This window comes from Salmo trutta, unplaced genomic scaffold (genome assembly GCF_901001165.1).
Source record: "Salmo trutta unplaced genomic scaffold, fSalTru1.1, whole genome shotgun sequence".
NCBI classification, from domain to species: domain Eukaryota; kingdom Metazoa; phylum Chordata; class Actinopteri; order Salmoniformes; family Salmonidae; genus Salmo; species Salmo trutta.
Window position 1 is genome coordinate 16,970,027 of NW_021822911.1, and position 18,988 is coordinate 16,989,014.

Genomic DNA, 18,988 nt, shown 5'->3' on the forward strand with positions numbered 1-18,988 from the left:
ATGTACTTCATAGAAAGTGTTACCCTTTATATTCTAATAACTCACATTTTAAGATTCATTATTTCATTTATTCCATGTTAAGGGCTCTAACCAAGGAACAAGACTATTTGTCTCCCTCTTGCTGTTGCATGCAGTTCCTCTCTCTCTTCCTCCCTCCCTCTAACCCCCCCCCCCTCTGGCAGAACCAGGAAGTCCATCCCCCTTCACAAACTCTCTTCTGTGGAAACTAAACTGATCTGAGTCTCTGTGTCGTCTGTCTGTGTGAGAGTGAACAACCGTCCAAATGGCTCAACAGGGAGTTCTGCTGGACCAGGACCAGTACTGTTGTTCTGTCTGTCTGGATCTACTGAAGGAGCCAGTCACCATCCCCTGTGGACACAGTTACTGTAGGAGCTGTATTGAGGGCTGCTGGGATCAGGATGTTCTGAAAGGGGTCTATAGCTGTCCTCAGTGCAGACAGACCTTCAGTCCAAGGCCTACGCTGAGTAAAAATAACATGTTGGCTGAGATGGTGGAGAAACTGAGGAAGACAGGACTCCAGGCTGCTCCCCCTCCTGCTCTGTGCTGTGCTGGACCTAGAGATGTGGCGTGTGATGTCTGCACTGGGACCAGAAAGCAGAAAGCCCTCATGTCCTGTCTGGTGTGTCTGGCCTCTTACTGTGAGACTCATCTCCTATCTCACTATGAATCTCCTGCTTTGAAGAAGCACAAGCTGGTCAAAGCCACCGCACAACTACAGGAGAAGATCTGCTCTCATCATGACAAACTGCTGGAGGTTTACTGTCGTACCGATCAGCAGTGTATCTGTTATCTGTGTACAATGGACGAACATAAAGGCCATGATACAGTGTCAGCTGCAGCAGAGAGGACTGAGAAACAGGTAAGACCAGAACAACTTGTTGGTGACTGTCTGATAAACAAAGAATTAAAGATACAGTAGGAACTAAGGCTGTTTGAATATGAGATCATTGAAATGAAATTGATCCTCAGCAGAACAAATATGAACACAAACCTTGAGTATATTGATATGTCAACCCAGATTCTCCAGATGTATCACCATTTTATAATGTCAAACACTATTATCATTCTGAATGGCCTTTTATGAGTCCAAAGTTCAGTCTCAACCTGTTGATACATGTAGTCCTACCATAAAAACTATAATCATTCACATAGCAACAAATAAATATCATTTAGTAAATGGACCATCCATTTTTTAGACCTTCCTCTCTATGGGCCCTATGTCACATTACTATACTATTGATCTACTGGACTAATAAAGCTTGATAGCTCATTGAAGAGTGATTCTCCACAGAGGCAGCTGGGGATGAGTCAGCAGAAGGTCCAGCAGAGATTCCAGGAGAGAGAGAAGAAGCTGAAGGAGCTCCAACAGGCTGTGGAGTCTCTCAAGGTGAGTATTGTTGACCAGAGGAGACACACCATTTCACCTGTCTCCTCCAGTCAGAGAGAGAGAGAGAGAGAGAGAGGTAGAGGGGCCCCTATCCAATCCCACTGACCCCACTGTTGGGAACAGGTTGTCACTGCTGAGGCAGTGAAGAAAGTAGAGGAGGATGGGTCAAGGCTGACGGATCCTGAGAGGATCCCTGTGAGTAGTAGATCTGTGACAGCACAGAGGGATGGGCCAACCAGTGATATATGCTTCAGTAAGGTTGGCTTCTTAGTGTTCATAGCAAATGGTTATCAACTGTACCGCAGAAATGGAATGGAAATCACAGAAAAACATATGTTTTGGTGGCAGCTGCAGAGAAGTATTTGGTCATACTAGATTTGACTTCAGAAGAGTACCAGGGTGTGTTGGGTGGTGGTGTAACTTATTATTAACTAACCTTGTAGGTTTACCTCAGGTAACTTATTATTAATTAACCTTGTAGGTTTACCTCAGGTAACTTATTATTAACTAACCTTGTAGGTTTACCTCAGGTAACTTATTATTAATTAACCTTGTAGGTTTACCTCAGGTAACTTATTATTAACTATCCTTGTAGGTTTACCTCAGGTAACTTATTATTAACTATCCTTGTAGGTTTACCTCAGGTAACTTATTATTAACTATCCTTGTAGGTTTACCTCAGGTAACTTATTATTAACTATCCTTGTAGGTTTACCTCAGGTAACTTATTATTAACTATCCTTGTAGGTTTACCTCAGGTAACTTATTATTAACTATCCTTGTAGGTTTACCTCAGGTAACTTATTATTAACTATCCTTGTAGGTTTACCTCAGCTAACTTATTATTAACTAGGTTACAGCTACTTGGTGAGGAAGCTCACTGTTCACCTGGTTATAGATTGTAGTAACTGACTGGGATGGTTGGCGCAAAGCCTTCAAACGTTAAACATGTTCTGGTCATGGTTAACTGTATATATTTATTTTATATATATATAAAAAGGTGTAAATTCTCAACAAATCGCATGTCCCTGTTCTCTTTTTCAAGATGTGGCCGATTTAAACAGTCAGAAGAAAGAAAAAAAAGAAATAACCTTTTTTATTTGTTTCTAAATGGCTGCTGGGTAATTTGATATGTGTTGAAATCTGTTGGTTCGTAGACATCAAATAGAGAGAATGCTGCGCAGGTTCACTGAGTTGTTAAACCTAATGGATTGGTGGAGATCATTGATTTGTAGCTCTTACTCAGTTGCTACCTCAGATTATGAGCCTATCACGTGTGGTGAATGAGGTATGTAGTTCCCACAGAAGACCACAGGGAGGAGCAAGAGAGATATAAACCCATACAGTTTATCTCTTTAAATACCCTGAACCTAACAATCAATCTAATGTATTTATAAAGTCCTTTTTACATCAGCAGATGTCACAAAGTGCTGTACAGAAACTCTAACCCTTTCTAAGGTCTTCAAAAGCAAAGTTAACAAACAGATTACTGACCATTTCCAATGCCATACAACACTCCTTCCGTGGCCGCCAGCTGCGTGGCTGAGGTGCACCCATGACCAGCTCTGAAACCAGATCGCATAGCAGAGAAGGTACGGTGGGATTGGAAATGGTCGGTGATCTGTTTGTTAACTTTGCTTTTGAAGACTTTAGAAAGGCAGGGCAGGATTGATATAGGTCTGTAACAGTTTGGGTCTAGAGTGTCCCCCCCTTTGAAGAGGGGGGATGACCGCGGCAGCTTTCCAATGTTTGGAGATCTCAGACGACACGAAAGAGAGGTTGAACAGACTAGTAATAGGGGTTGCAACAATGGTGGTGATATGTTTAGAAAGAGAGGGTCCAGGTTGTCTAGCCCAGCTGATTTGTAGGGGTCCAGGTTGTCTAGCCCAGCTGATTTGTAGGGGTCCAGATTGTCAAGCCCAGCTGATTTGTAGGGGTCCAGGTTGTCTAGTCCAGCTGATTTGTAGGGGTCCAGGTTGTCTAGCCCAGCTGATTTGTAGGGGTCCAGGTTGTCTAGCCCAGCTGATTTGTAGGGGTCCAGGTTGTCTAGCCCAGCTGATTTGTAGGGGTCCAGGTTGTCAAGCCCAGCTGATTTGTAGGGGTCCAGGTTGTCTAGCCCAGCTGATTTGTAGGGTTCCAGGTTGTCTAGCCCAGCTGATTTGTAGGGGTCCAGGTTGTCTAGTCCAGCTGATTTGTAGGGGTCCAGGTTGTCTAGCCCAGCTGATTTGTAGGGGTCCAGGTTGTCTTGCCCAGCTGATTTGTAGGGGTCCAGGTTGTCTAGCCCAGCTGATTTGTAGGGGTCCAGGTTGTCTAGCATAGCTGATTTGTAGGGGTCCAGGTTGTCTAGCCCAGCTGATTTGTAGGGGTCCAGGTTGTCTAGCCCAGCTGATTTGTAGGGGTCCAGGTTGTCAAGCCCAGCTGATTTGTAGGGGTCCAGGTTGTCTAGCCCAGCTGATTTGTAGGGGTCCAGGTTGTCTAGCCCAGCTGATTTGTAGGGGTCCAGGTTGTCTAGCCCAGCTGATTTGTAGGGGTCCAGGTTGTCTAGCCCAGCTGATTTGTAGGGGTCCAGGTTGTCTAGCCCAGCTGATTTGTAGGGGTCCAGGTTGTCTAGCCCAGCTGATTTGTAGGGGTCCAGGTTGTCTAGCATAGCTGATTTGTAGGGGTCCAGGTTGTCTAGCCCAGCTGATTTGTAGGGGTACAGGTTGTCTAGTCCAGCTGATTTGTAGGGGTCCAGGTTTTGCAGCTCTTTCAGAACATCAGCTATCTGGATTTGGGTGAAGGAGAAGCTGGGGAGGCTTGGGCAAGTAGCTGCGAGGGGTGCGGAGCTGTTGGCCGGGGTTGGGGTAGCCAGGAGGAAAGCATGGCCAGCCGTAGAGAAATGCTTATTGAAATTCTCCATTATAGTGGATTTATCGGTGGTGACAGTGTTTCCTAGCCTCAGTTTACAATGTCCCAGAACGTTTTGGAGTTTGTGCTACAGGATGAACATTTCTGTTTGTACGGTACTGTTGACACCTTAGGGTTGAGTTTGAGTTTTCCAAAATGATCAACAGTGTGGAGATGTTTCAGGAGGTATGGGGGCTCAGGGGGGCTGTCTGTACGGCTGGAGAGGAGGGGCTGTCTGTACGGCTGGAGAGGAGGGGCTGTCTGTACGGCTGGAGAGGAGGGGCTGGAGAGGAGGGGCTGGAGAGGAGGGGCTGTCTGTACGGCTGGAGAGGAGGGGCTGTCTGTACGGCTGGAGAGGAGGGGCTGTCTGTACGGCTGGAGAGGAGGGGCTGGAGAGGAGGGGCTGGAGAGGAGGGGCTGGAGAGGAGGGGCTGTCTGGAGAGGAGGGGCTGTCTGGAGAGGAGGGGCTGTCTGGAGAGGAGGGGCTGGAGAGGAGGGGCTGGAGAGGAGGGGCTGTCTGGAGAGGAGGGGCTGGAGAGGAGGGGCTGTCTGCACGGCTGGAGAGGAGGGGCTGGATGGTGTATTGTACTGTGGTGTTGGGGACTGTATAATGTGATGGTGTGGAGGTTGTGGTGGCACGCAATGTGTTTTTAGGAGGGGGGGTGTTAGTGTAATGAGGATGACAAGTCTCTCTGTCCCTCTCTCTCTCTCTCTGTCCCTCTCTCTCTCTCTCTGTCCCTCTCTCTCTCTCTCTGTCCCTCTCTCTCTCTCTCTCTCTGTCCCTCTCTCTCTCTCTCTCTATCTGTCCCTCTCTCTCTCTCTCTCTCTCGGTCCCTCTGTCCCTCTCTCTCTCTGTCCCTCTCTCTCTGTCCCTCTCTCTCTCTGTCCCTCTCTCTCTGTCCCTCTCTCTCTCCGTCTCTCTCTCTCTCAACAGCGCTCTGCACAGGCAGCAGTGGAGGACAGTGATCAGATCTTTACTGAGCTGATCCGCTCCATTGAGAGAAGGAGCTCTGAGGTGAAGGAGCTGATCAGAGCCCAAGAGAAGGCTCAAGTGAGTGAAGCTGAAGGAGTCCTGGAGCAACTGAAGCAGGAGATAGCTGAGCTGAGGAAGAGAAGCACTGAGCTGGAGCAGCTGTCACACACAGAGGATCACATCCATTTCCTCCAGGTAACTAAACTGTCTTGTTACATGTGATATGAAATTAACTTCATGTGAAACTATTCATCTCAATCATTATGTTGTCCTGTCTGTCCCTCTCTCTCTCTGTCCCTCTCTCTCTCTCTCTCTGTCCCTCTCTCTCTCTCTGTCCCTCTCTCTCTCTCTCTGTCCCTCTCTCTCTCTCTGTCCCTCTCTCTCTCTCTTTGTCTCTCTCTCTCTCTGTCCCTCTCTCTCTCTCTCTCCCTCTCTCTTTCCCTCTCTCTGTGTCCCTCTCTGTCCCTCTGTCTCTCTCTGTCCCTCTGTCTTGCTGTGTCCCTCTGTCTCTCTGTGTCCCTCTCTCTCTGTGTCCCTCTCTCTCTGTGTCCCTCTCTCTCTGTCTCTCTCTCTCTCTCTCTCTCTCTCTCTCTCTCCAGAGTTATCAGTCTCTCTCCAGTATCAGTGTATCTTCAGACTTACCCAGCATCGTTGTCCGTCCTCTTCAGTACTTTGGAGATGTGAGTAAGACTGTGTCTGAACTGAGAGAGAAATTAGAAGACTTCCTTAAAGGAGAATGGACCAAGATCTCCACTACAGGTGTGTTGAAAACAATCAGAACATCAACTTTAGACCATTGAAAGTTCCCTACTAGTCATATACATGTGGAATATGGTATGATGATAACATTCCCTCTCTCTGTCAATGTGTTTGTGTGTCTGTAGTGAATATAGTGGAGGTTGTTCTGCCTCCAGAGACCAAGACCAGAGAACAGTTGTTACAATGTGAGTCTCTTTATAGTGAAGTAACTAACAGTTTCTTTTTACTGCCACTCCTAACAATCCCTCTAGAAATATATAGCAATAGTAGATCTAATCAAAGACTGGGTATCTATCTGACTCCTCATATTTCTCTGATTTGATCTCTGCTGTGCTCTAATCAAAGACAGGGTAGATACAGTATCAGACTTAACTTATTGTTCTGACTCCCCTCATTGGTCTCTGCTCTTCTCCCAGATTCCTGTCAGCTCACACTGGACCCAAACACAGCACACACACTCCTCTCTCTGTCTGAAGGGAACAGAAAGGTGACCTATACATTCCAAGTCCAACCATATCCTGGTCATCCAGACAGATTCACCAACCGGTACCAGGTTCTGTGTAGAGAGGGTCTGTCTGGACGCTGTTACTGGGAGGTGGAGTGGAGTGGTGTTGTTTATACAGCAGTCTCATATAAAGACATCAGCAGAACAGAGAGAGATAATAGATTTGGATTCAATAACAAGTCCTGGAGTTTACTGTACTATAGAGGTGGTTATTATTTCAGACACAATAATGTTGAGACTAAAGTATCAGGCCCTCAGTCCTCCAGAGTAGGAGTGTACCTGGATCACAAGGCAGGTACTCTGTCCTTCTACAGGGTCTCTGACACAATGACCCTCCTCCACAGAGTCCAGACCACATTCACTCAGCCCCTCTATCCTGGGTTTTATCTCTCTGGTACTGCTAGTCCTGCTGGTGTAGTCTATAGCTGAGCTGGTTAAACTGTAGTAGGGTCCACATAGATACTAGTCATGCTGGTGTAGTCTATAGCTGAGCTGGTTAAACTGTAGTAGGGTCCACATAGATACTAGTCATGCTGGTGGTGATGGTCCCCAGATGTGATGATTCTCTGTCACCTGGAGCTGCATGGAAAATGGTCCAGGAACAAAAGGACAATTCAGGACTAGTCAGCCCACTACAAGCTGGAATCACTTACTTTCTACTAAACTATATGGACTGGTTTCCCAGACACAGATTAATCCTAGTCCTGGACTAAAAAGCGTGTTCAATGTAGATGTCCAGGAAACCGTCCCTAAATGTGTCATCTTTCATCCTCCCATACTGCTCAGTCCAGCAACATTAAACCTGTCCAGCAGGTGGTGCTATTGACCAAACAATAAAACCAGCAGATATCTGGACTTGCCACTCAGTATATCAGTAATGTTCAGAATAGTACTTTAATATCATTGGAGATTGATGGTGTTTTTAATCCACTATCCAGAGTCAGGAACAGATGAAGTTAGGTCTGCTACTGTTCAGTGATTAAATATGATTTATGGTGATGGGAAATAAAAAAAATCCAACACTAAACTTCATCTAGTAATAGTTTTCCTTTGTTATTTATTCCAAGGTGTGTCTTTAAGTTGTAAATGGATTGTGTGGAGGTGAGCTGGTGGTGTGGCTGATAGAACAGAATGAAAAGGGAGGAAGAGGAAGAGGGGAGGAGTGAAGGGCTGTTCAAGAAACCAGATGAGGAAGAGAAAGATGTTCAGGGGAATTACTGGTCTCTGTTCCAAATGGTTCCCTATTCCCTACGTAGTGCACTACGGTGCTTCTGACCAGGTCTAAAGTAGTGTTCTACGCAGGGAATAGGGTGTAGATTTATTAGAATATCATGCTTTAGTGTTTGGCACAAAACATCTGTCATTAACCTGGTTTCAGAGTCTAAAACACACCATCTGTTATTAACCTGGTTTCAGAGTCTAATACACACCATTAACCTGGTTTCAGAGTCTAATACACACCATAAACCTGGTTTCAGAGTCTAATACACACCATCCGTCATTAACCTGGTTTCAGAGTCTAATACACACCATCTGTTATTAACCTGGTTTCAGAGTCTAATACACACCATTTTCCTGGTTTCAGAGTGTCATACACACCATAAACCTGGTTTCAGAGTCTAATACACACCACCTGTCATTAACCTGGTTACAGAGTCTAATACACACCATAAACCTGGTTTCAGAGTCTAATACACACCATCTGTCATTAACCTGGTTTCAGCGTCTAATACACACCATCTGTCATTAACCTGGTTTCAGAGTCTAATACACACCATCTGTCAATAACCTGGCTTCAGAGTCTAATACACACCATTAACCTGGTTTCAGAGTGTAATACACACCATAAACCTGGTTTCAGAGTCTAATACACACCACCTGTCATTAACCTGGTTACAGAGTCTAATACACACCATTAACCTGGTTTCAGAGTCTAATACACACCATAAACCTGGTTTCAGAGTCTAATACACAACGCTTTAGTGTTTGTCACAAAACAATATTAGATCTCCACCCTCCCACACATTGTTATGTTGTCAGGTTGTTCCTCTGTGTTCCTGATTGAAAATCCATTAACAATGAATCACAAACTAATGATATTCCAGTTGTGTTTAGACATCTTCATGTCTGACGTCCCCCAGTTCTGTTCAGACCCGTTGAACTGGGTCACATTGTAAATGGTGACTGGTATTGATAGTCCATACTGGACCTAACTGGTGGTTAACCAGACTGGAGGGGTTCTGATCACATATTCCCTCATCTCCACAACTTTACCTGATGGTCTGTCTGTCTGTCTGTCTGTCTGTCTGTCTGTCTGTTCAGTAACACCTCCTAACCCTAACCTGTCTGTCTGTAGGAGACTGGGAGTAGATCTGGGGGAGACTGACGTCTACCAGGATTCTAATGGAGGTGAGGAAGAGGAGGAGGATGATGGTGGTAGTGATGGTTCTGTGTGACCCCTGACCTGACCTCTTGTCTCCATAGAAACGCGGATCCAGATCCAGGAGTCGGTCAGAGGGAGAGACGTTTATACTGGATACACCGGATGTACACCATTTAGGTTATAATGGATACACCGGGTGTACACCGTTTAGTTAATACTGGATACACTGGGTGTACAGAGGAGGAGGTAGCTACCCACAACCCCCTCCTACTGCAGTACTACACTTCAGGACTATGACCTGATCCTATATCATAATGAATCAGATTACATGGAGAGGGGGGACCTGATCCTAGATCATAATGAATCAGATTACATGGAGACGGGGGGACCTGATCCTAGATCATAATGAATCAGATTACATGGAGAGGAGGGACCTGATCCGAGATCATAATGATTCAGATTACATGGAGAGGAGGGACCTGATCCTATATCATAATGAATCAGATTACATGGAGAGGGGGGACCTGATCCTAGATCATAATGAATCAGATTACATGGAGAGGGGAGACCTGATCCTAGATCATAATGAATCAGATTACATGGAGAGGAGGGACCTGATCCTAGATCATAATGAAGCAGATTACATGGAGAGGAGGGGGGACCTGATCCTAGATCATAATGAATCAGATTACATGGAGAGGGGGGTTATGAGAGAACCCCCACATCACTAGCTTCTCTTTATTCAACCTGCAATCTACCCACCTGGGGACTGAGGGTTATGAGAGAACCCCCACATCACTAGCTTCTCTTTATTCAACCTGCCATCTACCCACCTGGGGACTGAGGGTTATGAGAGAACCCCCACATCACTAGCTTCTCTTTATTCAACCTGCCATCTACCCACCTGGGGACTGAGGGTTATGAGAGAACCCCCACATCACTAGCTGCTCTTTATACAACCTGCCATCTACCCACCTGGGGACTGAGGGTTACGAGAGAACCCCCACATCACTAGCTTCTCTTTATTCAACCTGCCATCTACCCACCTGGGGACTGAGGGTTAAGAGAGAACCCCCACAACACTAGCTTCTCTTTATTCAACCTGCCATCTACCCACCTGGGGACTGAGGGTTATGAGAGAACCCCCACATCACTAGCTTCTCTTTATTCAACCTGCCATCTACCCACCTGGGGACTGAGGGTTATGAGAGAACCCCCACATCACTAGCTTCTCTTTATTCAACCTGCCATCTACCCACCTGGGGACTGAGGGTTATGAGAGAACCCCCACATCACTAGCTTCTCTTTATTCAACCTGCCATCTACCCACCTGGGGACTGAGGGTTATGAGAGAACCCCCACATCACTAGCTTCTCTTTATTCAACCTGCCATCTACCCACCTGGGGACTGAGGGTTATGAGAGAACGCCCACATCACTAGCTTGCATGTTCTGCAGCCTTGTAAAGATTAGGAGGGGACGACTGGGAGGCAGTTTGGCATTTATTGTCATGAATCTTGTTCTGGAGGCAGGTTGGCATTTATTGTCATGAATCTTGTTGTGGAGGCAGGTTGTCATTTATTGTCATGAATCTTGCCCTGGAGGCAGGTTGGCATTTATTGTCATGAATCTTGCCCTGGAGGCAGTTCAGCAAAGTATTCCCTAGCTGCCACAGGCACAAAGTAATACAATCAGATTTTAATCCTAACCTCAACCCTAACCACACTGCTAATCCTTCCCTTAAATTAAGACCATAAAACAACATTTTCCACAGACAATTCTGACTTTGCAGCTGACATATCTAGAGGAAATCGCACAGTTCTGCCTCCAGGTCAAGATTCATGACAAACGTCAACATGAGACAGGGAGAAGCAATGTAAAAATCAATAACGAAATTTTTTCACAATTAAAATGCTTTTTCTTGTTTCAAGTATGTTTTATTATGAAAAGTACAGTATAACCATGTATACTTGTACAACTATGGAGCGTATGTCCAAATATAATTGTACAATTTGTTTTTCCAACATAAAAGACAAGAAATGATCACATTGGTATTTTAACGGTGTTATTGTAAGAGTTTAAATGTTTAAACAGAGGATACATCTAAAACAGGATAAAACAAGTGCAGTATGTTGTGAGAATGTTACTTTAACGTCGACTCATAACGTCACACTATAACTTCATGGGAGTCTTGTGGAAAGACTGCATGTTGTTTTGGGTGGATTGAGTGACGTCTTCATCAACATTTAGCAGAATATTCCGGTAATATTTTCACCTCTTGTCGTCTGCAGACATTCATAAGGAGTTCCAGTAGTTTATTTGTCCTTTGCAGGTATTAAAAGTAATACATACATTGTAATTCTTTGCTGGATCTCTCTCACATACAGGACAGTACATACCAGAGGAGGCTGCTGAGGGGAGGACGGCTCATAATAATGTCTGGAACAGAGTGAATGAAATGGAACACATGGAAACCACGTGTTTGATTATTATTAATTAATAATGATAATTCCCTGAAATTATAACTGGACACACACACACACAGACACACACACACACACACACACACTGAACACACAAACTGGACACACGCACACTGGACACACGCGCACACTGGACACAGACACACACACACACACACTGGACACACACACACACACACACTGGACACACACACACACACACACACACACACACACACACTGGACAAACACACACACTGGACACAAACTGGACACACACACAAACACTGGATATACACACACTCAACACACACACTGGACACACAATGGACACATACACACACTGGACGCACACACTCTCTCACACACACACACACACTGGACACACACATACACACACTGGACAAACACACACACACACAAACACTGGACAAACACACACACACACACACACACACACACACACACACACTGGACAAACACACACACACACACACACACACACACACACTGGACAAACACACACACACACACACTGGACAAACACACACACACACACACTGGACAAACACACACACACACACACTGGACAAACACACACACACACACACTGGACAAACACACACACACACACACTGGACAAACACACACACACACACACACACTGGACAAACACACACACACACACACACACACTGGACAAACACACACACACACACTGGACAAACACACACACACACACTGGACAAACACACACACACACACACACACACACACTGGACACACACACACACACACACATACACACACACTGGACAAACACACACACACACACACACACACACACTGGACACACACTGGACACACCCACACACACACTGGACACACACACACACACACACACTGGACACACACACACTGGACAGACACACACACACACACACTGGACACACACACACACAAACACACACACTGGACACACACACACACACTGGACAGACACACACTGGACACACACACTGGACACACACACACACAAACACACACACTGGACACACACACACACACACACACACACACTGGACACACACACACACACACACACACACACACACACACACACACACACACTGGACAAACACACACACACACACACACACACTGGACAAACACACACACACACACACACACACACACACTGGACACACACACACACACACACACTGGACAAACACACACACACACACACTGGACAAACACACACACACACACTGGACAAACACACACACACACACACACACACACACACACACACACACACTGGAAAAACACACACACACACCCACACTGGACAAACACACACACACACACACTGGACACACACTGGACACACACACACACACACTGGACACACACTGGACACACACACTGGACACACACACACTGGACAGACACACACACACACACACTGGACACACACACACACAAACACACACACTGGACACACACAAACACACACACTGGACACACACACACACACACACTGGACACACACACACACACACACTGGACACACACACACACACACACTGGACACACACACACACACACACACTGGACACACACACACACACACACACACCGGACACACACACACTGGACACACACACACACCGGACACACATACACTCAACACACACACACACACACAGAACACGTACACTGGACACACACACACACACACACACACACACTGAACACAAACACACTGGACACAAACTGGACACACACACATAAACATACACTGAACACACACACACACTGGATATACACACACTCAACACACACACACACACACACTGGAAACAAAATGGACACACACACACTGGAAACAAAATGGACACACACACACTGGACACAAAATGGACACACACACACAAACTGGACATAAACTGGACTTACACAAAATAGACACATACACTGGACACACACACACACATTCTGGACACACACACACACTGGACAAAAAACCACGTGTTTGATACCATTCCACTTATTCCACTCCAGCCATTACAAGCCTGTCCTCCCTAAATAAGGTCCCACCAACCTCCTGTGGTACAAACAGTAAAATATATCATAAAAAATGCAAAGTGGTAAAAAAAGTGGACACCCACATAAACACACACTGAACACACACACACTCAACACACACTGAACACTGGACACACACACACACACACACACTGAACACACACTGAACACAAACACACACACACTGGGCACATACTCACACACACACACACCGGACACACACACACACACTGGACACACATATAAACACACACAGGACACACACTCAACACACACACACACTGGACACACACAAACACACACTGGACACACACACACACTGAACACACACACACACTGGGCACACACTCACACACTGAAACACACACACACACTGAAACACACACACACACTGAACACACTGGGGACACACACACACACACTCACACACTGAAACACACACACACACTGAAACACACACACACACACACAGAAACACACACACACACACACTCTGGACATAGACAGACACACTGAACACACACACACACACACTCTGGACATAGACAGACACACTGAACACACACACACACTGAAAACAGACACTGGACACACACACACACACTGAACACAGACACTGGACACACACACACACTGCACGCACACACACGGACACACACACACACACACTGGACATACACACACACTGAACACACACACACTGAACACAGACACGGGACACACACATACACACACACACACACACACTGAAACACACACACACACACACACACACACACTGAAACACACACACTGAACACACACACACTGAACACAGACACTGGACACACATACACACTGGACACACACACACACTGGACACACACACACACACACACTGGGCACATACACACACACACACACACACTGAAACACACACACTGAGACATACACACACACACACACACTGGACACACACACACTGGACACACACACACTGGACACACACACACTGGACACACACACACGCTGGCCACCCACTCAAACTGGACAGACACACATACACACAAACACTGGGAAAACACACTAGACACTCAAACGGACATACAAACACACTGGAAACACACACACTGGACAAACACACACACACATTGGGCACACACACTCACTGGACACACACACTCACTGGACACACACACTCACTGGACACACACACTGACACACACACACACGCTGAACACACACACACGCTGAACACACACACACACACACACTGAACACACACACACACTGACACACATAAACACTGACAAACACACACTGGACTCTCACACATGACAGGCTTGTAATATTTTCTGATCTTTTACCACTATATCTCCCACTCCACACTTCCTCTCCTCTCCCACTCCACTCTACCTCCCAGTAACAGCGCCCAGTCAGACCCTCTCTACACAGCACCTGTCTACAGTCCTCAAACCTCTCTGGGTGATCAGGATACGGCTGCTCCTCTCTCCTACATGTCACCTTTCTGTTCTCCTCAGACAGAGAGAGGTGTCTGTTTACTGTGTTTGGGTCCAGTGTGAGATCACAGACATCTGATGGATGAAACCAGACACAATATTAGAAATCATCATCATTCACATTAGAATGTTAACTCACTTTTCACTAATTCATTTAATGTAGATGTTTCTAGGTATCAAAAGGAGAAGTTAAGGTCACTTGAGACTTGTTGAATGATCATATGTTATACTGTATGGTAATATAATACACACTTATTCACATTAATTACACACACACACACACACACACACACACACACACACACACACACACACACACACACACACACACACACACACAGTCAAAGCAACTATTTGTAAACGTTGGTTTCCCTGATTACTGTTGGGGATAGGGGGCAGTATTTGCACGGCCGGATAACCCAAGAAATGGTCAGAGAGGGCACTTCCTGTACAGAATCTTCTCAGGTTTTTACCTGCCATATGAGTTCTGTTATACTCACAGACACCATTCAAAAAGTTTTAGAAACTTTAGGGTGTTTTCTATCCAAAGCCAATAATTATATGCATATTCTAGTTTCCGGGCAGGAGTAGTAACCAGATTAAATTGGGTACGTTTTTTATCCGGCCGTGCAAATACTGCCCCCTACCCTCAACAGGTTAACTCACTTTTCACTAATTCATTTAATGTAGATGTTTCTAGGTATCAAAAGGAGAAGTTAAGGTAACTTGAGACTTGTTGAATGATCATATGTTATACTGTATGTTAATATAATACACACTTATTCACATTAATTACACAAACACACACACACACACACATTGTCATATCAACTCTTTGTAAACGTTGGTGTCCCTGATTACTGACCAAGTCAGTAATGTTGATGGTCTTTGACTTAACTTGAATTAAGACTTATTCTTAGTCATATTCTTCACAGCAATAAACACTCACATTTTCTAAGCCCAGGTTTCATTCTGTTCTCTCCACCATGTTCCACACTGTAGCGGTAAGCAGAAAAACAGGCAGTCATTGAGGGATACACCTGAACTCACACACACACACACACACACATACACACACTGGACACAGGACACAGGACACACACTGGACACTGGACACACACTGGACACACACACACTGGACACACACACAGGACACACACACAGGACACACACACAGGACACACACACAGGACACACACACAGGACACACACACACACACACACACACACACACACACACACAGTCAGCATATAACTTTGTCCAAGTGGTGGTAAGAATGTTTGTCTTAACTAGCCTGAAAAGTCAAACATGTCTGATATGAACATTGACATAAACCCTCTACATACTTGAGTTTCTCCAGTCTGCAGTGTGGATCCTCCAGTCCAGCAGAGAGCAGTCTGACTCCTGAGTCTCCTGGGTGATTGTAGCTCAGGTCCAGCTCTCTCAGGTGTGAGGGGTTTGACCTCAGAGCTGAGACCAGAGAAGCACAGCCTTCCTCTGTGACTAGACAGCCTGACAGCCTGCAAAGAGTCAAATCATATTAAAATCACACTGCTATTCTTTGGTGGTGAAAATAGTGGCAGTATATTTTTTCAAAATGTTGAGATATATCAGTGTCCTGAAACCTGCCATATCTATTCATAAATTAATGTATCATTATTAGAAATGACAAATTATCAATGTATTGCTTGTAGATAGAAGCATTTATAGTGCAAATGTTTTTGTAGACTGATCAGACCAGTTTAAAAGCAGTATCAGTCAAAAGACAGACAGTGAGGTATCAGATTTAGATTGTATTGAGTATACAGTCCACACCATATCTATTTTGACAGTGAAGATAACATTTTAAATGTGGCTCTAAACTCCAACATTTTGGATTTCATATCAAATGTTTCATATGAGGTTACAGTATATAATGTCACCTTTTATTTGAGGATATTTTCATACATTTCTGTTTCACCATTTAGAAAAATAAAAGCACTTTATGTATCTAGTCCCCCTATTTAAAGAAGTCATATGTTCTCTGACCATTTCACTCATAGTGGCTTAAAGTAGTCACAAGTTGAGTATTTGATCATATATTCCTTGAACGCAGTGACTACATCAAGCTTGTGACTCAAACTCGTTGATTGATTTTGCAGTTTGTTTTGGGTTGTGTTTTGCCCAATATTAAAATGGTGGATGGTGTAACGTCTGCTTCCAGCTCACACTCTCAAACACGTAGATCCCCCTGAACGCAGCTCACTCTCCAGATCCCAGTCACCTGAATTCTGATCACCTGTTCACACACCTGTATGTCATTATCAAACTCTATTTAGTTCAGTTCTTTGCACCCCCATCATTGTGAAGTGTTGTTTGTTTTGTGACACAAGGCTATTCGGAGTGCTGCATTTCCCGTAATTTACTCCTCCCGTGAATGATAGTTTTTGCCTGTCTCACTAATGATGACTTTTGCCGTTTCCCTGCCTGTACTGTTGCCTTTTTGGACCCCCTGTGTATGACCTTCTGCCTGCCCCTGGACCCAGCTACCTGCCTCCTCCTGTGGTCCTTTACAATAAACACCTGCTGAGCCCTGCGCTTGAAACCAGCTCTCTGTCTCCCATCGTGTTCATTACAGATGGTGACTGGAGTCATTTTATTTACAAGTGAGTAGATAACATGTTTCTAAACACTACTAAATTAATCCTGATGATGCCATGATTAAGAAAAATCATGAATGAATCATGAATAATAATGAGTGAGAAAGTTACAGAAGCTACAACAAAACATGCTAACCTTTCACCATTACCAATAACAGAGGCTACAACAAAACATGCTAACCTCTCACCATTACCTATAACAGAGGATACAACAAAACATGCTAACCTCTCACCATTACTAATAACAGAAGCTACAACAAAACATGCTAACCTCTCACCATTACCAATAACAGAGAATACAACAAAACATGCTAACCTCTCACCATTACCAATAACAGAGGCTACAACAAAACATGCTAACCTCTACCATTACCAATAACAGAGACTACAACAAAACATGCTAACCTCTCACCATTACCAATAACAGAGGCTACAACAAAACATGCTAACCTCTCACCATTACCAATAACAGAGGCTACAACAAAACATGCTAACCTCTCACCATTACCTATTTATTTATAAGCACCTCACATTGTGGTTACTCACGACTTGGTAGATATTCCCTCAGCGAAGTATGGCAGTTCCATGCAGGTTTCCTCACCAAGTCCAAGGCAGCACACCTACCCAAGCAGACAGTCCTCCTTAGTAACCGATATCCCCATGGCAACACAGCTACCCATGCAGACAGTCCTCCTTAGTAACCGATATCCCCATGGCAGCACAGCTACCCATGCAGACAGTCCTCCTTAGTAACCAATATCCCCATGGCAGCACAGCTACCCATGCAGACAGTCCTCCTTAGTAACCGATATCCCCATGGGAACACGAACTCATTAAGCAATTATCTCCCGGTGTCACACGATGCTAGGCTAACCTCTAGACTGGCTAATACCTCCACGACGAGACGGTAGCTTCAGTCTTTACTAAGTTTTAACTAAATTATAACAACTATTTTATTAAATAAAACATGTATTTCCCTTCATGTCTTAGTAGCTATGGGTTTTGTTGTAGTTCTGTCGTCTTCTTTTATAATTTTTCTTCACCAACCGTCCTGAGGTAAAACGACCATCCTTTCATCAACGTCTTTTTCCCTCCCGTTAACCAGGTCAACTCCCATTGGCCACAACTTAACAAGCGACCTTATTGGTCAGAACTTAAACTTCAAAGTAAAACAAACTATTCACTTATACATTAAATAAATATTTCTTCAAAAAGCATAATGCATTAACAACATTACAGCTTAGGAGCAATTCAATCATCTTTTAAATATAATACCAATTAATTATAACAAATAAACTCAATACTTGGTTCAAACAAGGGTATTACACAAACATACAGTCAATAATACAGTAGAAAAATAAGTCTATATACAATGTGAGCAAA

General features: G+C 44.7%; 1 protein-coding gene across 1 annotated transcript; it reads left to right on the forward strand.

Annotated features, from left to right (window-relative positions):
* Positions 1–283: 283 nt before the first annotated feature.
* Positions 284–9,109, forward strand: LOC115186673 (E3 ubiquitin/ISG15 ligase TRIM25-like). Its single transcript, XM_029746218.1, has 8 exons — positions 284–880; positions 1,313–1,408; positions 5,229–5,462; positions 5,867–6,026; positions 6,152–6,211; positions 6,443–6,513; positions 8,888–8,940; positions 9,016–9,109. Exons 1-7 carry the CDS (start codon positions 284–286, stop codon positions 8,915–8,917), a joined length of 1,248 nt encoding a protein of 415 aa, XP_029602078.1. The 3' UTR covers positions 8,918–8,940; positions 9,016–9,109.
* The last annotated feature ends 9,879 nt before the right edge of the window (positions 9,110–18,988 follow it).